Below are 18,451 nucleotides of genomic sequence, written 5' to 3'. Positions count from 1 at the left end.
AACGATTTAAACTATTTTCAAAGAATGACATATATGACAAGAAGATAAAACACATTAAACAACCTATTTTACTCTTACCTATTACAAGTTTACTAGTCTACTAGTACTTGGAGAAAAAGAGAAATTCATTCAAATCAAACTATTGAGCACCTTCTATGTAACATTTCATGATCACAAAGTCCTACAACAGAAGGCTTATATACCTTTAAAAAACTTTTTTTAAGAAAGAAAGCATGGGACTTCCCTAGTGGTCCAGTGGTTAAGACTCCGCACTCCCAATACAGGGGGCACGGGTTCAATCCGTGGTCAGGGAACTAGGATCCTGCATGCCGCACAGTGCGGCGGAAAAAAAAAAAAAAAAAAAAAAAGGAAGCAAGCATGTACGAGGCCAAGTTTTACTTTTTTTTTTTTTTTTGCGGGATCTTAGTTTGCCGACCAGGGACTGAACCTGGGCCCTCAGCAGTGAAAGCGCAGAGTGCTAACCACTGGACCGCCAGGGAATTCCCCCAATTTTTACTTTTATATAAATTGAGGTAATTTTCAAAGCTCTTATACCTGGTAAAGCTCTGCAAAGGGACTGCAACTTTACACCTAAATCTAAATGGAATCTTGAAATAGGCTTGTTTTACTCATATCCCACTTACTTCCATTTCACTGTCACCTCGTTCCTAAATCTATAGCCAAAATTCAAAGAGTAAACTAATCTGTTACCCTGCACTCTCATCTTCATCTAATTCAGAACCTCCCTTTCCTGATAGATCCTTCCCCTTCCAAACCTCTTTTAATATTTAACTTTGGAACCCCTGATCTATTGATCTGCTACCTGGATACCTATTTACATCTTCTCTTTAAAAAAAATTTTTTTTTCTTCACTTTAATCAAAAATCCTGTTGAAATGACACTCTTTCCTTAGAAATTCTCAACTATAGCTCATTCCCTGGAGTTCATCTTCCAGACTCCATCTTCCACGTCCTCATAATACTTGACCATATTCTCTCTTGCATAGTCCTTATCATATCTCATTATAATTATGTCATAAGCCTAACTCCCTACCCTGATAGTCAGTGAGTTGGTTACAGGTAGGTACGGTATCTTAATAATCTTTATATCCTAAATGTCTGGTCCAATGCCTGATAAATATTCATGAAATATTTGCTAAATAATTTCCAAGCAAGAAGAAATGTCTACATTCCACTACCTCCTCATTGCAAACTTCCACACCACTGCTCTCTCTTCCTCTGATGCACATGATTTCCACATTGTTCCAAGCCCAACCATCATTTTCAGCCTTCCAGGTCACTCCCTCTGTGTTGGGGGTCCCCAAGGCCACCCTCAGGTTTGATGATTCACTAGGAGGACTCACAGGACTCAGTATACAGTCCTGTGAGTATAAATCTATACTCACAGCTAGATTTACTACAGCAAAAGGATACAAAGCAAAATCAGCAAAGGGATAAGGCATATGGGGTGAAATCCAGAGGAAACCAGAAGCGTGCAAGAGTCTCTTCTCAGTGAAGAACACAGGATGTGCTCAATTCCTCCAGCAACTAGTTTTCACAACATGTGTATAATGTTGTCTACCAGGAAAGCTCATTAGAGAAGTCAGTGCCAAAGCTTTTACCATGGACTAGTCACGTAGGCCCCCTCTACTTAGCATGTACCAAAATTCCAGACTCCCAGAAGGAAAGCAGGTGTTCAGTATACACCATACTGTTTGTACAAACAGTTTAGGCACAGTGAGCCATTCTTATCAATTCTGGGCATACTGGGAACGCTTCCAAAGTCCAAGTTCTCAGACAACCAACCAAAAGCCGACACAGTAAGCAAGGCTTTTTAAGGATAGCAGTCTCAAGTCTGCTGCGCTCTTTTTTGCACAACTTCACACTCTCTAATGACACAGACATTCACATCACAGTTTTTTCTTTCTACAAGAACTCTTGTCTTCATCCCAAATAATTCAATACTCAGCACCAAAACCTAACTGATTAACTGACCTCATCTATTCTGAGAAAATTCACCTCTATTTATTCAGCAACCCACGCCATCATTTGGAACGGTATTACCTCTGAAATTCTGAACTGTAAATTTCTCCTCTTACCACTACCATCAATCATTTCATTTCTCCCACCCTTATCAAATTTGTTTTTTTGTCTCTGGTTGTAACCTACTCCTTACCACTCCTCCTTGCTTTTCTACTCCAGATCTGCTCCCTATGACTCCACTTCCTCCTTTATCTGCCAGAACTACACATTTAACCATACTCCAACAAAACCCTTTATTTTCTGCACCTCTAGAGTGTCTCCTGTCAATCCAATTCAATTGAAATGTTTACTTTCTTCACTTCAATTCCCACTGCCTGCAGCTACAATAGAAAAAAATCACACAAATTATTTCTAATTTCAGTTAGATTAATTCTATAGCAATCTTTATTCATTCCTAATCAACTCCCTTTTCCATACTTCACAATTGCTCCTCTAGGTGCTCAGCCTTATCCTCCCAACCCACTTTTTTGCAGATAACCATGGTTCCTTAACTCCAACCAGAGGAAACAAGATCAAGAACATAAACTGCTTTGCCTTCTCTCCCTTTCATTTTTAGATTTACCTATGTCTTCAGTATCTTTACCATCTTTCTCAATGGAGGCAAACTAATCATTTGCTCCTGGTTGCATCTCCTTCAGTCTCCTCTGCAATCCACTCGTTTCTCCCTCTCTCTGGCTCCTTACACATAGCTTACAATCCTGCATAAGTCTACCCAGCCTGAGAATCTGAACCCCTATTTTCTTCTCCCTCAAGGTATAATGGCATCCATCTCTTCTCCATCCTCATCCAGTGTCTTGAAAGAGTCTTCCACGTTCACCTCTTTATCTCACCTCCCATTCATTATTCAAACCACTACCACCCAGGGTTTAATTCACATTTCTTTACAGATGAGACTGCTCTCAACAGAACAGCTGAAAACACTCTCTTCAGCAAGTCCCACTTCATATAGCATGCTTCCTCCTAGCAAAGAGCTTAAGCACCAGAGGGGCAAATCTTTTACTTGTTATTGGCTACAGCAAATACCTCCTTTGCTGTGCCAACCAAACAATACTGTCAGATAAAGTTTTAACAAAACCATCCTTTTTTATTAAATGGATAAGAAAAGCCACACACTTCATGTTTGTTAATATAACTACAAAATATCATCTTTAATGGTTTTGATGTGATATAAGTTACTTAGTTTTGATACTACCTTAGTTCCAGTTCGGGGGGTGGTGGTGCTGGTTTTTTTTAAGTTTGGCGGGAGGTGGGGTTTGTTAGCAATGAAAATGAGATATATGTTTCAGTTTAACTTGACAGCATTATAAATTACTCCTTTTATCCATTATGTTCCTTCAAGTTTAAAGTTTTTAAATATAATAATAATAATTTATTTTATTCTAAGTCAAAGTACAGTTGGCCCTGGACAGTAATGGAAAGGCCAAATTTCTTAAAATAATAATTTGATATGCTGGAAAGAAGAGTAATGGGTAGGAAGCTGAACTCCCTTCAAACCTAATAAGCTAACATTCTATTAATCCAAAAAACTAGAAGTAGCACTTAATAATTTTAAAAGATATAATACAAGCCGGGTGGCATCTTAGTTATCTACAAAGACTAATAAATGAAATAAAAATAAAAAACACTTTATGTTAGCAAGAAGGTCTTAAGATGGAAAATACTATGTACTGTCGGTGGAACTATAAATTATTACAACCATTCCAGAAATCAATTTGGCATTAAAAATATTTATACCTTTGGCACAGTAATTTCTCCTTTAGGGATCCTGCCTAAAAAATAATCTGAAATGTGAATAAAAATATATGCATAAACAAGTTCCCTGAAACTTTATTCACAATAGAGAAGAATAAAATAAAATAATGGGAATGTTAAGTAAATTACAGTATCTCAGCATAATAGAATATTAGACAACTATTAAAAATGAAGTTTGCAAACTAATAACATGGAAAGTACATATAATATACTGTTAAAAAGAAAATACAAAAACATACATGTAACATATGATCTAGAATGTAAAGGAAAAAAACTTACAAAATGAAAGACCCTTCAAGCGCACAATTTGATAGTATGTAAAAAGAGTCTTAAAAAAAATTCATACCTTTTGACCTAATAATTCTACTTCTAGAAATGTATTAGAAGAAAATAATTACAGTGGCACAGATATGTTCACGAATAATCAAGTATTCTGCAGTGTTATTTTGGTGAGGGAGTATTAAAGACATTTTGTTTCATTTGTTGTTTCTTAAAATAGGATCTGTTTTTCAGCAGATGTACAGTAATTGCTAAGCAAACACATTTTATAATATACAATAACATCAGTATAATTTTTTTTCTACTTGAATCTTTTATTTGGCATTAACTAGGTATGTTATCATAAGTAAACAAGTTTGAGGTTCACTAATCAATAGCTTTCCTGAATGCATTTCAACCTTTTCTATAGTTCTAGTCTACATAATCCCCAGACCTTTTTTTTAACTTCGATTTTTAATTCTTCTGTGTTCCTTGTATCTCCTCATATTAATGTCTCTTAGAATCCACTAATGCATTGTTATTTTGAATTAAAATATGTTTTGAACTCATGGTAAATTTTATCTTTTAAATACAGAAGTACAAGAATCTGATTTCTTCAGCTTTGTTTTGTGCTACGTTTATTTTCCTTGTTTCTGAGTTGCAGCGCTATTTTTAACAGTGAAGGTTTTAAAACAATAGAAAGACTACAATTGTATGAAATTAATTATGATATACCAATTTGAAAGATACTACACAGCTCAAAACCATGTACACTAGAGAGTAGCCTGTTACTCTGCGTGCCTGACTAGGAGCTCCCTAAGCTCTGGTGAATTAGACCACAATCAGGCATCTGCTTTAAGAACAGCTAATTCCTGGGCTGGCTAGCAGCATAGGGGATGGCAGGGCCTACCCAACTTGGACAACATTAACTAACTCAATCTGATCCTCTTTCTTGAGGTATCTGAATAAGAGACAATAGCTGGTAACATGAAGCTTAAGCGGAAGCAGAGATATAGTAAAGTCATGAATAAGTAGAGGTTAAAAAGAATTAAAAAAAAAAAAGAATAAGCTGAAGCCAACAGTAAGCAGAAACTATGAGACAGAGGGGAGAAGCAGTCTGCCAGTTCACGACTGCAACAGCAGAAGCTAGAACTGAAAGAAGGTAAGTCGCTGTGACAGACCACTAGACCAAAGGACACATGCTGCTGAGAAAAATGACAGAATAACTTCATCACCAGAGCTGCACTCAATTATCCAAAATAATAATATTCCAGTCTCCTTGAAGTCTGGCTATACAATGGCAAAGTTTCCTGTCTTCTTTAGTCTCCATGCATTCTTACAAAAAACGTGCACTGCTTAAGGCCCCCTGGGTGGTTCTGTTCTTTGAAATCTAATAGAGCCTAATGTTTCAGACTATGTAAGAACCTGTAATAATATTGGCAAATGTTCCCAATATGTTAAATGAAAAATGCAGAGTACAAAATACTTTATATGTATGGTCTCAATTTTTAATAAAAATATTTATATATACACAGAAAAACAGAAAAAGTTTATCCATCAAAATATTAATAGTGGCTAACCCTAGGCAAAAATATTATGGGTGATATTTCATTTCATAATTTCATGTTTTTCCAAATTTTCAATAATTACATATATTAGTATTTTAACTAAACAAAATTTTAATAAGGACTAGGAACAAACACACCAAAGTATTAAATGACCTTTTCCTCCTGGTGATTACAGATGGTTTATTTCTGCTTCACTGGAATACTACTTCCAATTTTTATAATCTTTATGTTTTTCATTATAATTAGAAAAAGCACTAACCTGAGAAAAGTAGATGATTAAAGGAGTTTGTTTTTACTTTTAACTCAGCCTAAGGAAATATATGTGCAATTGACATGTCTAGATTTCAAGATAAATTCTACTATTTTAAAGTGTATTTTAGAGTATATTTTAAGGATTTTAAAGTATATTTAAATATGTATTAAGTATACTGTAAAGAATTTTAAAATTAAATAGAAAAAATAATTCCTAATTCCACAACAGAATCTCAGAATCTGAGAGCTAGAAAGGACCACAACTATCATTCGTCAAACATTTAATTTACAGATGAAGAAACTGATGCATAAAAGACAAACAGCTGGGTCTCACAGCTAATTAATATGTAGGATCTAGGCTAGAGCCTTATTCTCCTGAACCCAAGCCCGGGCAATTTCTACTCTAGGACCAATGTCCTCTAATAACTTCTCTGTAAGCATAGAAAATGTTTATCTCCTTGAACTAGAAACTCTAAATTGAGAAAATTATTTGAGCATTGGAGGGAAAACACTTTTCCATCAAACAGAAATTATAAAACTAACACATAACAATGTTAAAATTCTCATATGGAATCTAGGGGAAAAATCTGTTTTTGAGATTTTCACATTTGTACCTAAAATCCCAAAATGTATAGATTTTGTTATAAGTGTTTCTGTTGATGAATAATATAGAGAATTCTTAAGTTTGTTGCTCTGGTTCAATAAAATAAAGCACTTAAGCCAACAATACCACTGGAGCCAGACTGCCTTATAGAAATCTTGACTACTGCCTTTTCTAGATGTGTCACTTTGAGCAAGTTTACCTTTTCTGAGCCTCAGTTTCCCTATTTATATACCAGGGATAATAATTGCCCCTAACTCATTAAATGAGTTCATATACATAAAGCACCAACAGTGCACAGCATAAACTCTGTATGTTACCTGCGTTTTATTATTATAAAACAATGTAAATGTATGCTTAGTTTTTATTACGGTTATCATCCTTCTAATAAAGTTGACAATATTATCATTTAATGTCCACTATAGGTAATGCTAAATTAGAGAATGTCCAGATCTCAATGACTTCACAAATATCCTCTTCAAATAGCTTAGCAAATAGAATAGCCAATGATAAAACTGGCTACTGTTAACTGTCAAAGATATTCCAACTTTCTTCTGCCACCTCTTCAAGGTCAGGGGTAATGTGGAGGAAACAGGGTACATAGAGAGGTGCTGGGTTCAGGAAAGCCAGGCAAAATTAAACAGTTGTAGCCATCATGCGCAAGCATGAGGCCAAGAATCCAGGCAGGTGAGACAAAGTTTGAAAAGCACAAAGAAGTTACTGTGGTGAAAATATAAGAGCAACACAATGGAGAGACAGAATGCCTGAGTTCTAACCCTGGTTCAGGTATCAACTAGGTATATTATCTCAACAAAGCAAATCTACCTTCTGGTTTTATTTGCCTCGGGTAAGACAACATGCTTCTCAGGGTCATTTATGGCCCAAAAGTCAAATGCAGTCTCAATGTTTTTTTAAAAAAAAAAAAAGCAATATTTTCTTGCGGTTCACATTTTATAGGTGAACAGCTGCTGTAAAAAAGGAAGAAAGTTTTAAAACTTTATTCTTGTCAAAAAAGTTTGAGAGTTTTCCCCTTTGCAAGAGAAGGTTGTCTAAAGTTTGTACTCTACCAAGCCTGGCTCACCTCACGTTCTGACAGAGGAAGCACTATGAAAAAGAGAAAGCACAGAGTAAGGGGAAGTAGAGAGTTTTAATTTTATGTAGAAAGTAGGGTAGGATGCATTAAGATATTGGTGAAAGATTTGAAAGTGAAGGAGTTAGCCATTTGTGTATCTGGGGGGAATATTCCAGAAAGTGGAACCAGCCAGTGCAAAGCCCTAACCAGAAGTGTGCCTAGAATACTCAGGGAATGGAAAGGAGGCTTGTGTGCCTAGACTGGGGGTAACAAATGAAAGAATGGTAGAAGTCAGAGAAATGGGCCAGATCAGGTAGGGTCTTACAGGCCATTAAAAGGAACTTTAATTCTGAAGACGGGAGCTTCAGGGAGTCCTGATACAGAAAAGAGATGTGATCTGACTTATGTTTTAAAAGAATCACTGTGGCAGATGTACCAAAGAGACTGTAAAGGTTGAGAGGCAAAGGTGGGAGCAGGGGGAAGAAAAGTATTGAGTACAAGGCAGAAGAGAGAAATGATAACTCACACCAGCAGTACAGATGGTAAAAAGTGGTCAGATTTTGGATATATTCTGAAGACAGAGCCAAGAGATTGATTTCTTGACAGATTAGAGGCAGTGAAAGAGAAACAGGGACATCAAGAATGTGTCAAAGATTTTTTTAGTCTAAGCAAATAGGATGCCGGTCTGCCATCAACTGGAAAAGGGGAGGGCTTGCACTTGAAGCTGATTTGGGAGGAAGATTATAAATTCAGTTTTGGATATTTTGGACTCTGAGACACTTGACCTGTACAATCTATAGACTAGAGAATTTATCTTCCTGTCGATATGACAACACATATGAACTAGAAATTTCAGATTCAACCTGAACACATGGGTTATGCAAATGGGAAGTGAAGACAACGCTTATTTCCTAATGCTGAACTCTGAGCTCAATGGAATCAGCTTTTTCGCTATTTTGGGAGATGAAGTCATAACCATAGAAGAAATTAACAGATTTCAATGCATAAAAATCACGCTTTAAATTCATCTGTCTGCCTTAATACACATTTGAATATCAATGTGGCTCATGGAAGGATAGAACTGAAAGTGTACTATATTTACCCAGAAGATACAGAACCCCTGGAGTTGGGAGACATATATATGTCTCATAATATAACTCTAAAAATTTTAACTGTGTGACTAAATTCTATACATTTGGGTTCAAACCAGCTCTGTGAAAGTATAATCTCATTCATAAACTAGTGAAATCAAAAATTTATTTAAATCATGTATTACAATCACTCTATCATAACCTCATAATTATACACAGTTCTATAATATTCTAGCATTAGAATTTTACTAATTTTCAATTATTAAGATTATATTTTCAAGTATTAAGAGATGATTACATATGTTAAGCAATAAAGTTATGTAAATGTATACTGATTAAACTTCATGGTATTAATGTCTGATGATATAGAGATTCAACTAATCCAACTCAACTACCTTACATTATCTGTACCAGACCAAGGAAAAAAGACTTTATATATCTAATTTATATATATTCTAGAATATTCTTCATATTTATATAAATACTATGAGCAATACAATGATAAATTAGTTCATTTAAGAAATAATATATAGTTGAATTGGTTTATAGTACAGACTACCAACATATCTATTTCAAGTAACATTTATAACTGAATAGTTTAGAAAGGGCAGAGAAAGAAGGCTGGATACACAAGAACTCCTTCACCGAACTAATCAAGGACTCCATTGTAATTATCAATACAATGCAAGATCAAAGAGAATAAAACAAGGTGCTCTTGCAGGAAGCATACAGACAGGCAAGACAGATAGACAAATAGAGATACACACAAACATTCACTTCTTATCAATCAAAACAACAAAGGTAAGTTAACACAAAGTCCAACCAACTCTACCCTAAGTAAACTTCACTTACTAGATGTAGGATGGAAAAGAGCTCAAGAAGAAGAAAATCATTTTTCCAGATCTTTGAGAAAATTTCAATCCTTATGTAAACAATTCAGTTTTAAGTGTAAAAATGTAAAAAGCACAGTGTTTTCCTCAAATCGAATGAACAGATCATTGTCAAACATCACACATCTTGTAGCTAAAGGGTACAAAGGTCCTCACTTCAAAATCCACGATCTTGTGGGAAAGGCCCTCTCCACTTCTGGCTCATGCTGTTCTCTTGGCATACTAGCTGCCCTGTGGCAGCAGAACAGGAAATGTAGGTATGTCATCAAGACAGTCTCCAGTCAACAGTAAGGGCAGCCACAGTTCTTTGACCTCACCCTCCACAAAGCCAAAACAAAAACCAAAAACAAAACAAAAAATACCACAATTGGGGAATGAGATGGTAAAAGTGGCCAATTCGAGTTCTGCCATACCTCATAGGAAAGTTGCTAAATTTGATGGTTTACAGCCAGAACTGAAATACCTCCTTTATCTAAAGTCCATCACCCTAGACTAGGCCACTATCATCTCATCTTTACTGTTCCAAGAGCTCCTACCTACTCTTCCCAGTTTCACTCTAATCTCTCTGCAATCCTTTCTGGCCCCTACCTGAGCTCGCCAATCTCATTTCAAGGCACTATCTCCTTTGTTTCCTACATTCTAGCCACAATGCAGTAGTATCCTTTCAGTTCCTCAGGCAAGCCAAACTTATTTTGCTGTTCTCCAGACCTGCAATGCTCTTCACAGGACTCTTTCACCCTTCCTAAATGTTTCCTTCTCAGAAGCGTTCTCCCTGATCACATTATTTTCTATCAGAGACTCTAATGGTCTCCTTCACAGCAATTTTCTCAGACATAATTTGTCTATTAGTTGTAAGCTCCAGGAGGGCAGAGGAACTATGCATGTTTCATTCGTAACTATATACCCAGAGCCTCACATGATACTTAGCATAAAATTTAATAAATACTTGTTAAATTACTTATCAGGAAACCTCAATGAGACAGTTGATAATGAAGGATTAGTCGAAAATACTCTGAGCAAACAAGTATCTTAAAACCCAAGTATTAAAATTCAAGCATCTAAATCTAGCACTCAGAACCAACTTCTCTTACTTTACACATAGCTCTAATAAGGTTGGTTGTCTCATTTCCAACCTACAACTGATCAATCAGAAAGAAAAGAAGAACATAAACAGAAAGCAAAATCTCTCACATATGAAATTCAAAAGAAAGTGCCATTTAGAGAAGAGCCTCAAACCCCAAAATACCTCAACAGCCTCGAAGAACATCACTGTGTACCAATCTGTTAATATCTTCTTTTGATTAAATGTTTCCCCTACTCAGTCAGATAATTCTGATTTATGCTCAGGATCTTGCTTTAAAGCAGGAAAGCATATGTCACATTTTAGACTGATTTCCAAGAAAACGGTAAAGATTAACCAAAAAATATGCATGAAGGGATAAATATCAAAATATATGGTAATCATTTGCTGAATGCCTACCATGGGTCCAGGTAATCAGATAAATTATTTCTGACTGTCACACCTAATCTCTGAGGTAGATATCCCTTTTGCAGATGAGAAAACTAAAGTTCAGAAAGGTTAATGGTTACAGTTAGGAAGTTTCTCAGAACTGAAATCAATCTGCCTGACATCCAAGACCACACTCTTTCCACAGTACCATCTATTGTTTTCCAAATGCATCTGATGTAAGAATCACCCAAGGTCTTATTAAAAATAAAAATTCCTAGTCTTCCCCTAAAGATTCTGATTGGGGACGTCTTAGGTAAGAACCTGAAATGTATATTTTTTAAAATGTCCTTAGTGATTCTGATAATCAGGCAAGTTTAAAAAATATTGTACTGGGATTAAGCTAGACTGCATGAACATGGAAACACTGGTATAAGATCTGATTTTACAAGTGGATTCTGAACAAATTATGAAAAGTCACCAACAAATCTTACACAGAAGATACTGGAGTAAGGATACCTAACAGCATCTGTTGCTGTTATATTTTAAAGCTTAATTTTATTGAGAATGAAATCTTAAGTAGCTTTATAACAGATTTGAAAGCTAAGCCAGACATAGATACTAGAGAGACTTAAAAGATTCCCTTCTGAGTATATAGTTAGTCTAATATCCTAGGTGTTTAACCTGCTAGGAATATAAACTCAAGTTGGAATTCAAGAGCAGCTCTCATATAACATTATTATTTAGAGTAATGTTATTCAGAATAATAATATTTAGTATTTGATTATTTACCATCATAAATAATTTCATATCATTTATGTCCCACCATTTAGTTCCTATATTCCACTTAGCTAGACACATAAAATCTTAAGTACTAGTTAATTTCACATCTGTTGGCAGGCAGAAATCCCACATTGAACTGTTTGGACTGGAATATCATGTGAATTTCAAATTCAAATACAGTAAAATTTTGAAACTTCAGTTTACTACCATATTTCTCATTTCTTCAAGAAAGTCTACCCATTGAAAATTTTTTGGCAGTTAATCCAGTTAAAACATTTAGCATTTTTTTCTTAATATTATCAGAGATACATTCAATGCTATGTTCTAAATCAAACTAATTTCCTCTCAAACTATAAGGAGTAAGAAAATTCTCTGGGAAAAAAATAGCTACTTTAAGTTGACAATTTCCTCACAGTCACCAAACTTTGTTTTTTAAGAAAAGACATCAGCCTGCCCTGCGAATCATGTGGAGCAAATAGAAGCCCAGACTTAGGCATCAACCCCTATTCTTCTCTGCCTTTGGTATCCTGGCTTCTCAATTCCCTGGCATTCTTATTTTATTGTTATTTTAAAATGATAGGTACATGACATGGGAATTAATTTCCTTTCATTCCTATTTACATTGCTCTTATTTTCTTCCTCTCCTCTTAGGCAATCAATTAAATGTATTTAACATGCATCTTTTCATTTGTATGTGTTTTTACAAAAATGAATAAGTTTGTGCATGGATTTTTAATAAACGAATATATACATTAAAAAAAAAAAGATAAGCCAGAGAATTTCCTGGCAGTCCAGTGGTTAAGACTCTGTGCTTTCACTGCCGAGGGCATGGGTTCAATCCCTGGACAGGGAACTAAGCTCCTGCAAGCCACACAGCACAGCCAATAAATAAATAAATAAAATAAGACAAGCCACTTATCTTATAAATGTGATTTCATAAGAGTTCTATTGTAAAATATTGTTTGCCTTCATTAGTAGGTACAGAAAAAAGAAGAAAACAGTTATTCCTTTGACAATTCTAACAAGATCCAAAGATGTATGCAATCACCTCATTTATTTAGAGAACATTTCAGGACCTATAACATCCCAGACACTATATTAAGCAATGGAGAAATAAAAACCAAGAAGCATAATTCCTGCCCTCAAAGAACTATCCAGCTTTGTGCAGAAATATCAATAAGATCTTCAAAAATCTCCAAAGAAAAAATTTAATCTTTAAAAATGGAATAATTATGTTGGGTGGAAGAAAGGAGGTGGGAGTTATAAAGTTTAAAAAAAACTGTTAAACTAAAGTGACTCTGTTATTCGGGCAAATCATGTTCAGGTCTCTTGTTGTTAACCACAGCATCTAGTAGCAGTCTTGGTCCAATACATTTCAAGACAATTTTTTTTTAACTCTACCATCTGAAAGGTCAATATACACTGAAGTGTTCCTGTGATGTCTCCTATGCAAAGATCCTATTGTATCCCAAAGTGTTCCCATATTTTTTCAAGTCACATTTCTAAATCTTTCAATTTTCCACAGCTTACCTGAGATGAAGACAAAGAGAGCGATGTCCCACAGCCATTGATAAAAACTGGTAAAGGATGAGGAATTATTTGTGGACATGACAGGAAGATTATACCTCAGAAGAAAGTACCCGAAGACACAATAATTTAGTGAAATTAGAAACAAACCTCAGTAAAATAAGTTGGCTCTATGACAGGGCTTATGTTAGAAGTCAAAGATTATACATGCCCTATGAAAGCTCCAAGTTTGATTCTGATATGGGAGGGCATGAAATGAGACAGGAACTAATGTCAGTTATAATGATAGTTTAGATAGGAAATACTGGCCTAAAACTAGTTTTAAATTCTAATTTTTATACTAACACATCGCTATCATCATTGTGAAAAATCAAACTCTTCAACAAATGATCATTATATTTTACACAAATTTACTCTAAGGGGCAAAGAATGCCATAATTTAAAAATATTAACCCATTTGGCCAATACCACCTAATAAGTTAATCACTTTTTTCCCCTCATCTTCATTACACAATGAGAAATACACACAAACACACACAAACACACACACACAAACACACACACACACAGGAAATCTACTTTTAATTGAAGTGGGAGTTCAAGCCTTTTAAATTACATGTACATAAACATTATGCAATAACAGGAACTTATCATTTCCCTCTCTTCCTTCAAATGCCACTTTCCTCAAAACATGCTTCTGCACAAAATTTCTTCCTGTTGGAGCTGCCACCTTGTTTCATATTGCTACATGCAAATCCAAAAATGAAGGAAATTATTATACTCATCTAGAAGAATATCAAGAAAGAATACTGATCTTAATGGAGGTACACAGTTTAAGCCTGATTTGGGGTCAACATGAAAATATTTTATTAGAAACTACATTAAAGCAGGCTTCGTTTAGGCAAATTATACATTTTAAATACTTACGTTCCCAAATTCTGATTATGCCACAAAACTAACCAAGACCTGCCTGTGTAGTAGAAAATGGAAGGTGACTTAATTTCTCACGTCACTATAATGACGTGCCAAATTACATCATATGAGAATATAGTGATGTCTAAAATGAGAGTAATATTATAATACGATGTAGTAAATCATAGGGGGAAAAAAAGAGTAGAAATATTCAACTATAAGGGTCTACTCAAAAGTGAAATCTGTGAAAAACACATATGGATGGATCTAATCTTTTCAGATTGATCTGGATTACAGATGATTCTATACATTACATTATAATTGACTTTCAAGGGAAAAGGGCTCTGAACAGTTCCTTAGTTTAAATAAAGGGGTAGGGGGTAGGGCAGCTGCAGTGATAAGCTTAACTAGTCTTATTATAACTATTTTAATAGCTCTTCCCATTTATACTTAAGATTTTTTTTTTGATGTGGACCATTTTTCAAGTCTTTATTGAATTTGTTACAATATTGCTTCTATTTTATGTTTTGGTTTTTTGGCCGCGAGGCATACGGGATCTTAGCTCCCCAACCAGGGATCGAACCCACACCCCCTGCATTGGAAGGCGAAGTCTTAACCACTGGACCGCCAGAGAAGTCCCCCCATTTATACTTAAAGGCAAGAAAAACTGAATATGCTCAACAGGTATAGCAACATAAACACCAATTTCAAAAACCTTTATAGGTGTTAACTGGGCTCCTATTGGCATAGTATGCCTGTGAATTATGTATGACAGAGTCATGTAAAAAAAGTTTTGCATTACTGTTGCTATATTTATATATGGCACCACAAAACAGGATTAGGTTTTCAATGCAGAAAGATTCTTATTAATCCTCACTGAAATATTTCACACAATAATCTAACCTCATACAAACTGTCTAGAAATGGAAAAACAAGACTAAAGTGAATGACTATTAGGTTTGAAAATGGCAGTTCGGATTTCTTAGTACTGTGCTTTAGACCTATGTTTCTCAAAGTGGAACACTGTGTGTGTGAATGATAATTAATAAAGCCTAATATCTATTGAGCACAGTACCATACAATGTGATGAATTCTTTGCATGTATTTTCTCAATTAATCCTTAATAATTTTAACAGTGAGGGACTATCCCCATCTTAAATGAAGAGTCGTAGATAAATAATTTACCCAAAAAGTGGCAGAGGATAGATCTGAACCCAGAGCCTAGAACCAAGATAAAAGGAAAGAAAGGTAAGTTGCTAAGGGAGATCGCAGAAAAATTAACTCCCCTTGTAGAAAGGCATACTGTTTACCGGTGGCATATAGTTCCTCTTACACTCTGGAATAGTGGTTTTCAATCCTGGGTACATATTTGAATCACCTGTGGAACTTTTTAAACAAACTATGCAAGCCTGGGACACTCACCCAGATAACTGGCTTTCAACTGGGGCAAAGACAAGGCTTTTTTTTTTAAAGCTCCCCAGGTGATTCTAATGGGCAACTAACATTGAGAACCACTAATAATTCTCTCCACTCTGTTAACCTCTCTAAGCAGCCAATTAAAATCAAATTTACTAATCACCTATTTGGTTCTGAGCACTTCGCCTATTATATTTTCCATCATGCCCAAGAAAGTACTTAGCTTTTCTTTTCCTTAAACAGAGGAAACATTATAACTATAGTTGCACCTTTTAAAATAAAATTTTGCCAGCTTTTTTTTTGACAAGAGGAATGTAAGGGGCAGGGTGGGCAGACAACATGATAAAGTTTGAAAACTCTTCTTTAAGCACTCCTTAGGTTTAAAAGAATGTAAAAAGGTCCTAATAGCCAAACAAAACTTAAATGGCAGGCGCTGAAGACTTAAAACTTTCTGTGATCTATGTTAAAAAAAGATTTAATATCCCACTATATTTGGTTATATTTCTTAATTCTGCTGATGATAACAGTTAAAATACTAAGTAACTGTTATTGTGGTGATAAATTCCATTGTCTTCTCATGGCACTGTGACAGCACTTATGCAGCGTTTTCACCCTGATTAAGTCACCTGAATATAAACTAACAGGTGCTAAAGAAATCAAAGCATTACATAAGCACACCCAAACAGCAATATGGCTGGTCACATCATGTACTGAGAAATGCAAGGGTTTTGCTGACTATCTTATATGAGAAGTCTTACTGTTTCACTAAAAGTTACTCACTGCACGACCCACTCACCCTAAACCAAAAATATAATGAAAAGTGTTCCAAGCAGTCTCAGACTTGCTGGCCCTTTTATTTTACTAAAAAGGTGAAGTGGGGAGATATCTGACAAGCATGAAGTTTGACCTAGGATTTGAACAGAGATCTAAAATGAAAAACAGTATAAATACTTCAAGTAGTACAAAACTCTGGACTTCTCAGAGAAACATTACAAAACTTCCTGCTTCCGGACAGCTCATTATTTGGTTCAAGTCTTCACATTCCTTTATTAGTCATGACCTTTCAGAAAGCTCTCCTTCCTTATTGTTTGAATAATATTGCGCTTTTAAAATGTTGCCAATTGGACTTACAGGAACCCTTATCAAATGAAGAAGCCATCCCAGAGTTCATGCCCAAAGGAGGGACTTAGATTACTGAGAACCCTCAGTAACCTGAGCGGTGTGTGCCCATCACATAGATTTTTTTTTTTTAATTATGTGTAAGCATACATCGTTCTGCATCTTAAATATATATGTTCATCTATACTTTTTTTTATCATACACAATTACAGGAACTTGCACTAGTTCCGCAGAAACTGACTCTGCAAGAAACTGGGAAGACCTGTGGGTGTGTGAAATACACAAGGACACGAAACCACTCACTACCGATCGTCACTGGGGTCTCAACAGGCCCAGATCTGGCCTCTGAGCCATATGTCACTAGGCTCAAAGGCACAGACGAGGAGACAGAACCACAGGGTAACTGAATGAGAAAACAGGGGGAGACACCTCAGAAATGCGTATTTCCACCCCAAAGCTGAAGGGGTGGCCGGAAGGGCAGACCCTGAAGAATAACCTTCCTTCTGGGATCCGTCAAGGCGCCCAGGCCCGAAGGGCCTACTAAGAGGGGTGTGGGGGGAGGGAGGGCAGCGTCCATCCCCACTTCAGAGACCGAAACCAATGAAAATAAAGCAAGTTTTCACTTCCTGGTCGCCTACTCCTCCCGCAGGCCTCCGACACCAGACGCACACCGGGGCGAGAGGGCCCCCGCGGAGTAAGGGGCCCGCCCCAGCCCTGCACCTCCCGTCCTCGCCCTCGCCCTCCTCCGGGCCTTACACGGTGACGTGACCGGAGCCGCGGACCACCACCGGGTCCGGCGAGTACTTGAGCAGCTGCTCCTCCAAGGCCCGCTCCTCGTCCTCCTCCTCCTCATAGATCTCGTCGAAATCCGCCATCCTGAGCCTCCGAGGCCCCCTGCCCGAAGGGGCCTGTCCAGGGGCTGAGGCCGGGATACGGGCTGGCAAGGCGGCGGAGGCTGAGGGGAGTCGCTGCCGCGGGCTCCGAGGCCGCGGAGTTCACTCTGGGCTGTCTCGGCGTCGGCTACAGAGGAGACGGGGTCCCGGCCGTCGCCGCCGCCATTACCGTCAGCAATAACAACAACACAATGTCAACATCCGCCCAAGAGCCGACACCTCCACCAGCGCTGCCGCCGCCGCCGCAGCAGCAACTCAGGCAACCACAGCAACAGCCTGCGCCTCCCGCAGCGGGAGCACCGGGCTACGGCATCGCGAGACTTCCCGGGACGGCGGGCGGGCGGGCGAGCGGACGCGCCGGCGCGCGAGCACGCGGGGTGGATGGCGGGAGCGCGCACGTGAGGCTTCGCTCGCTCCCCCAGGTCGCTTTCGTTCCTCCGCTTCCACCCGCCGACGGCTCCTCGGACGCGCGCTCCCGCAGGCGCGGCACCGCCTCTCAGCAGAGGGGTCGCGGACCCACAGGGGGGAGTGTCTCTGGGAGCTGGTGGCGTTGACCCCGACTCAAAGAACAGATCTCTGAGTGTCCAGTGGCGCACTTAGTTCCCCAGAGTAATGTCTAACCGAAACAACAAAAAATAAAAACCCTGGTTGGAATAGAGAATTTATTGTGCATGTGGTTGCCAGTTTATCTAATAATCGAAACTCACTTTTCGTCAGTTTTTTTAGTCTGTGATGAGAACCAGAGTCTGTACTTTTCCAATTTGAGGAACCCAACAGACACACTGCAAATATTTTTTGTCCACTATAATACAGGATTTTCCAAAACAT

At 37.3% G+C, this 18,451-nt stretch overlaps 1 protein-coding gene across 2 annotated transcripts in view; it reads right to left on the bottom strand.

Annotated features, from left to right (window-relative positions):
* Positions 1-17,953, bottom strand: part of CHIC2 (cysteine rich hydrophobic domain 2) — a 47,030-nt gene extending 29,077 nt beyond the window's left edge. Inside the window, exon 1 of one of the 2 annotated variants that reach the window (XM_036852002.1) lies at positions 17,487-17,953. In XM_036852002.1, the coding sequence (XP_036707897.1) occupies positions 17,487-17,605 (119 nt within the window). In that variant the 5' untranslated portion in view covers positions 17,606-17,953. The remainder of the gene's footprint in view (positions 1-17,486) is intronic. The other variant, XM_036852003.1, reaches the window with a different exon arrangement.
* Positions 17,954-18,451: the final 498 nt, after the last annotated feature.

The sequence above is a fragment of the Balaenoptera musculus genome, chromosome 5 (assembly GCF_009873245.2).
Source record: "Balaenoptera musculus isolate JJ_BM4_2016_0621 chromosome 5, mBalMus1.pri.v3, whole genome shotgun sequence".
NCBI classification, from domain to species: domain Eukaryota; kingdom Metazoa; phylum Chordata; class Mammalia; order Artiodactyla; family Balaenopteridae; genus Balaenoptera; species Balaenoptera musculus.
The sequence above is the reverse complement of the archived record's forward strand: the minus strand, read 5'-3'. Positions and strand labels throughout refer to the sequence as shown.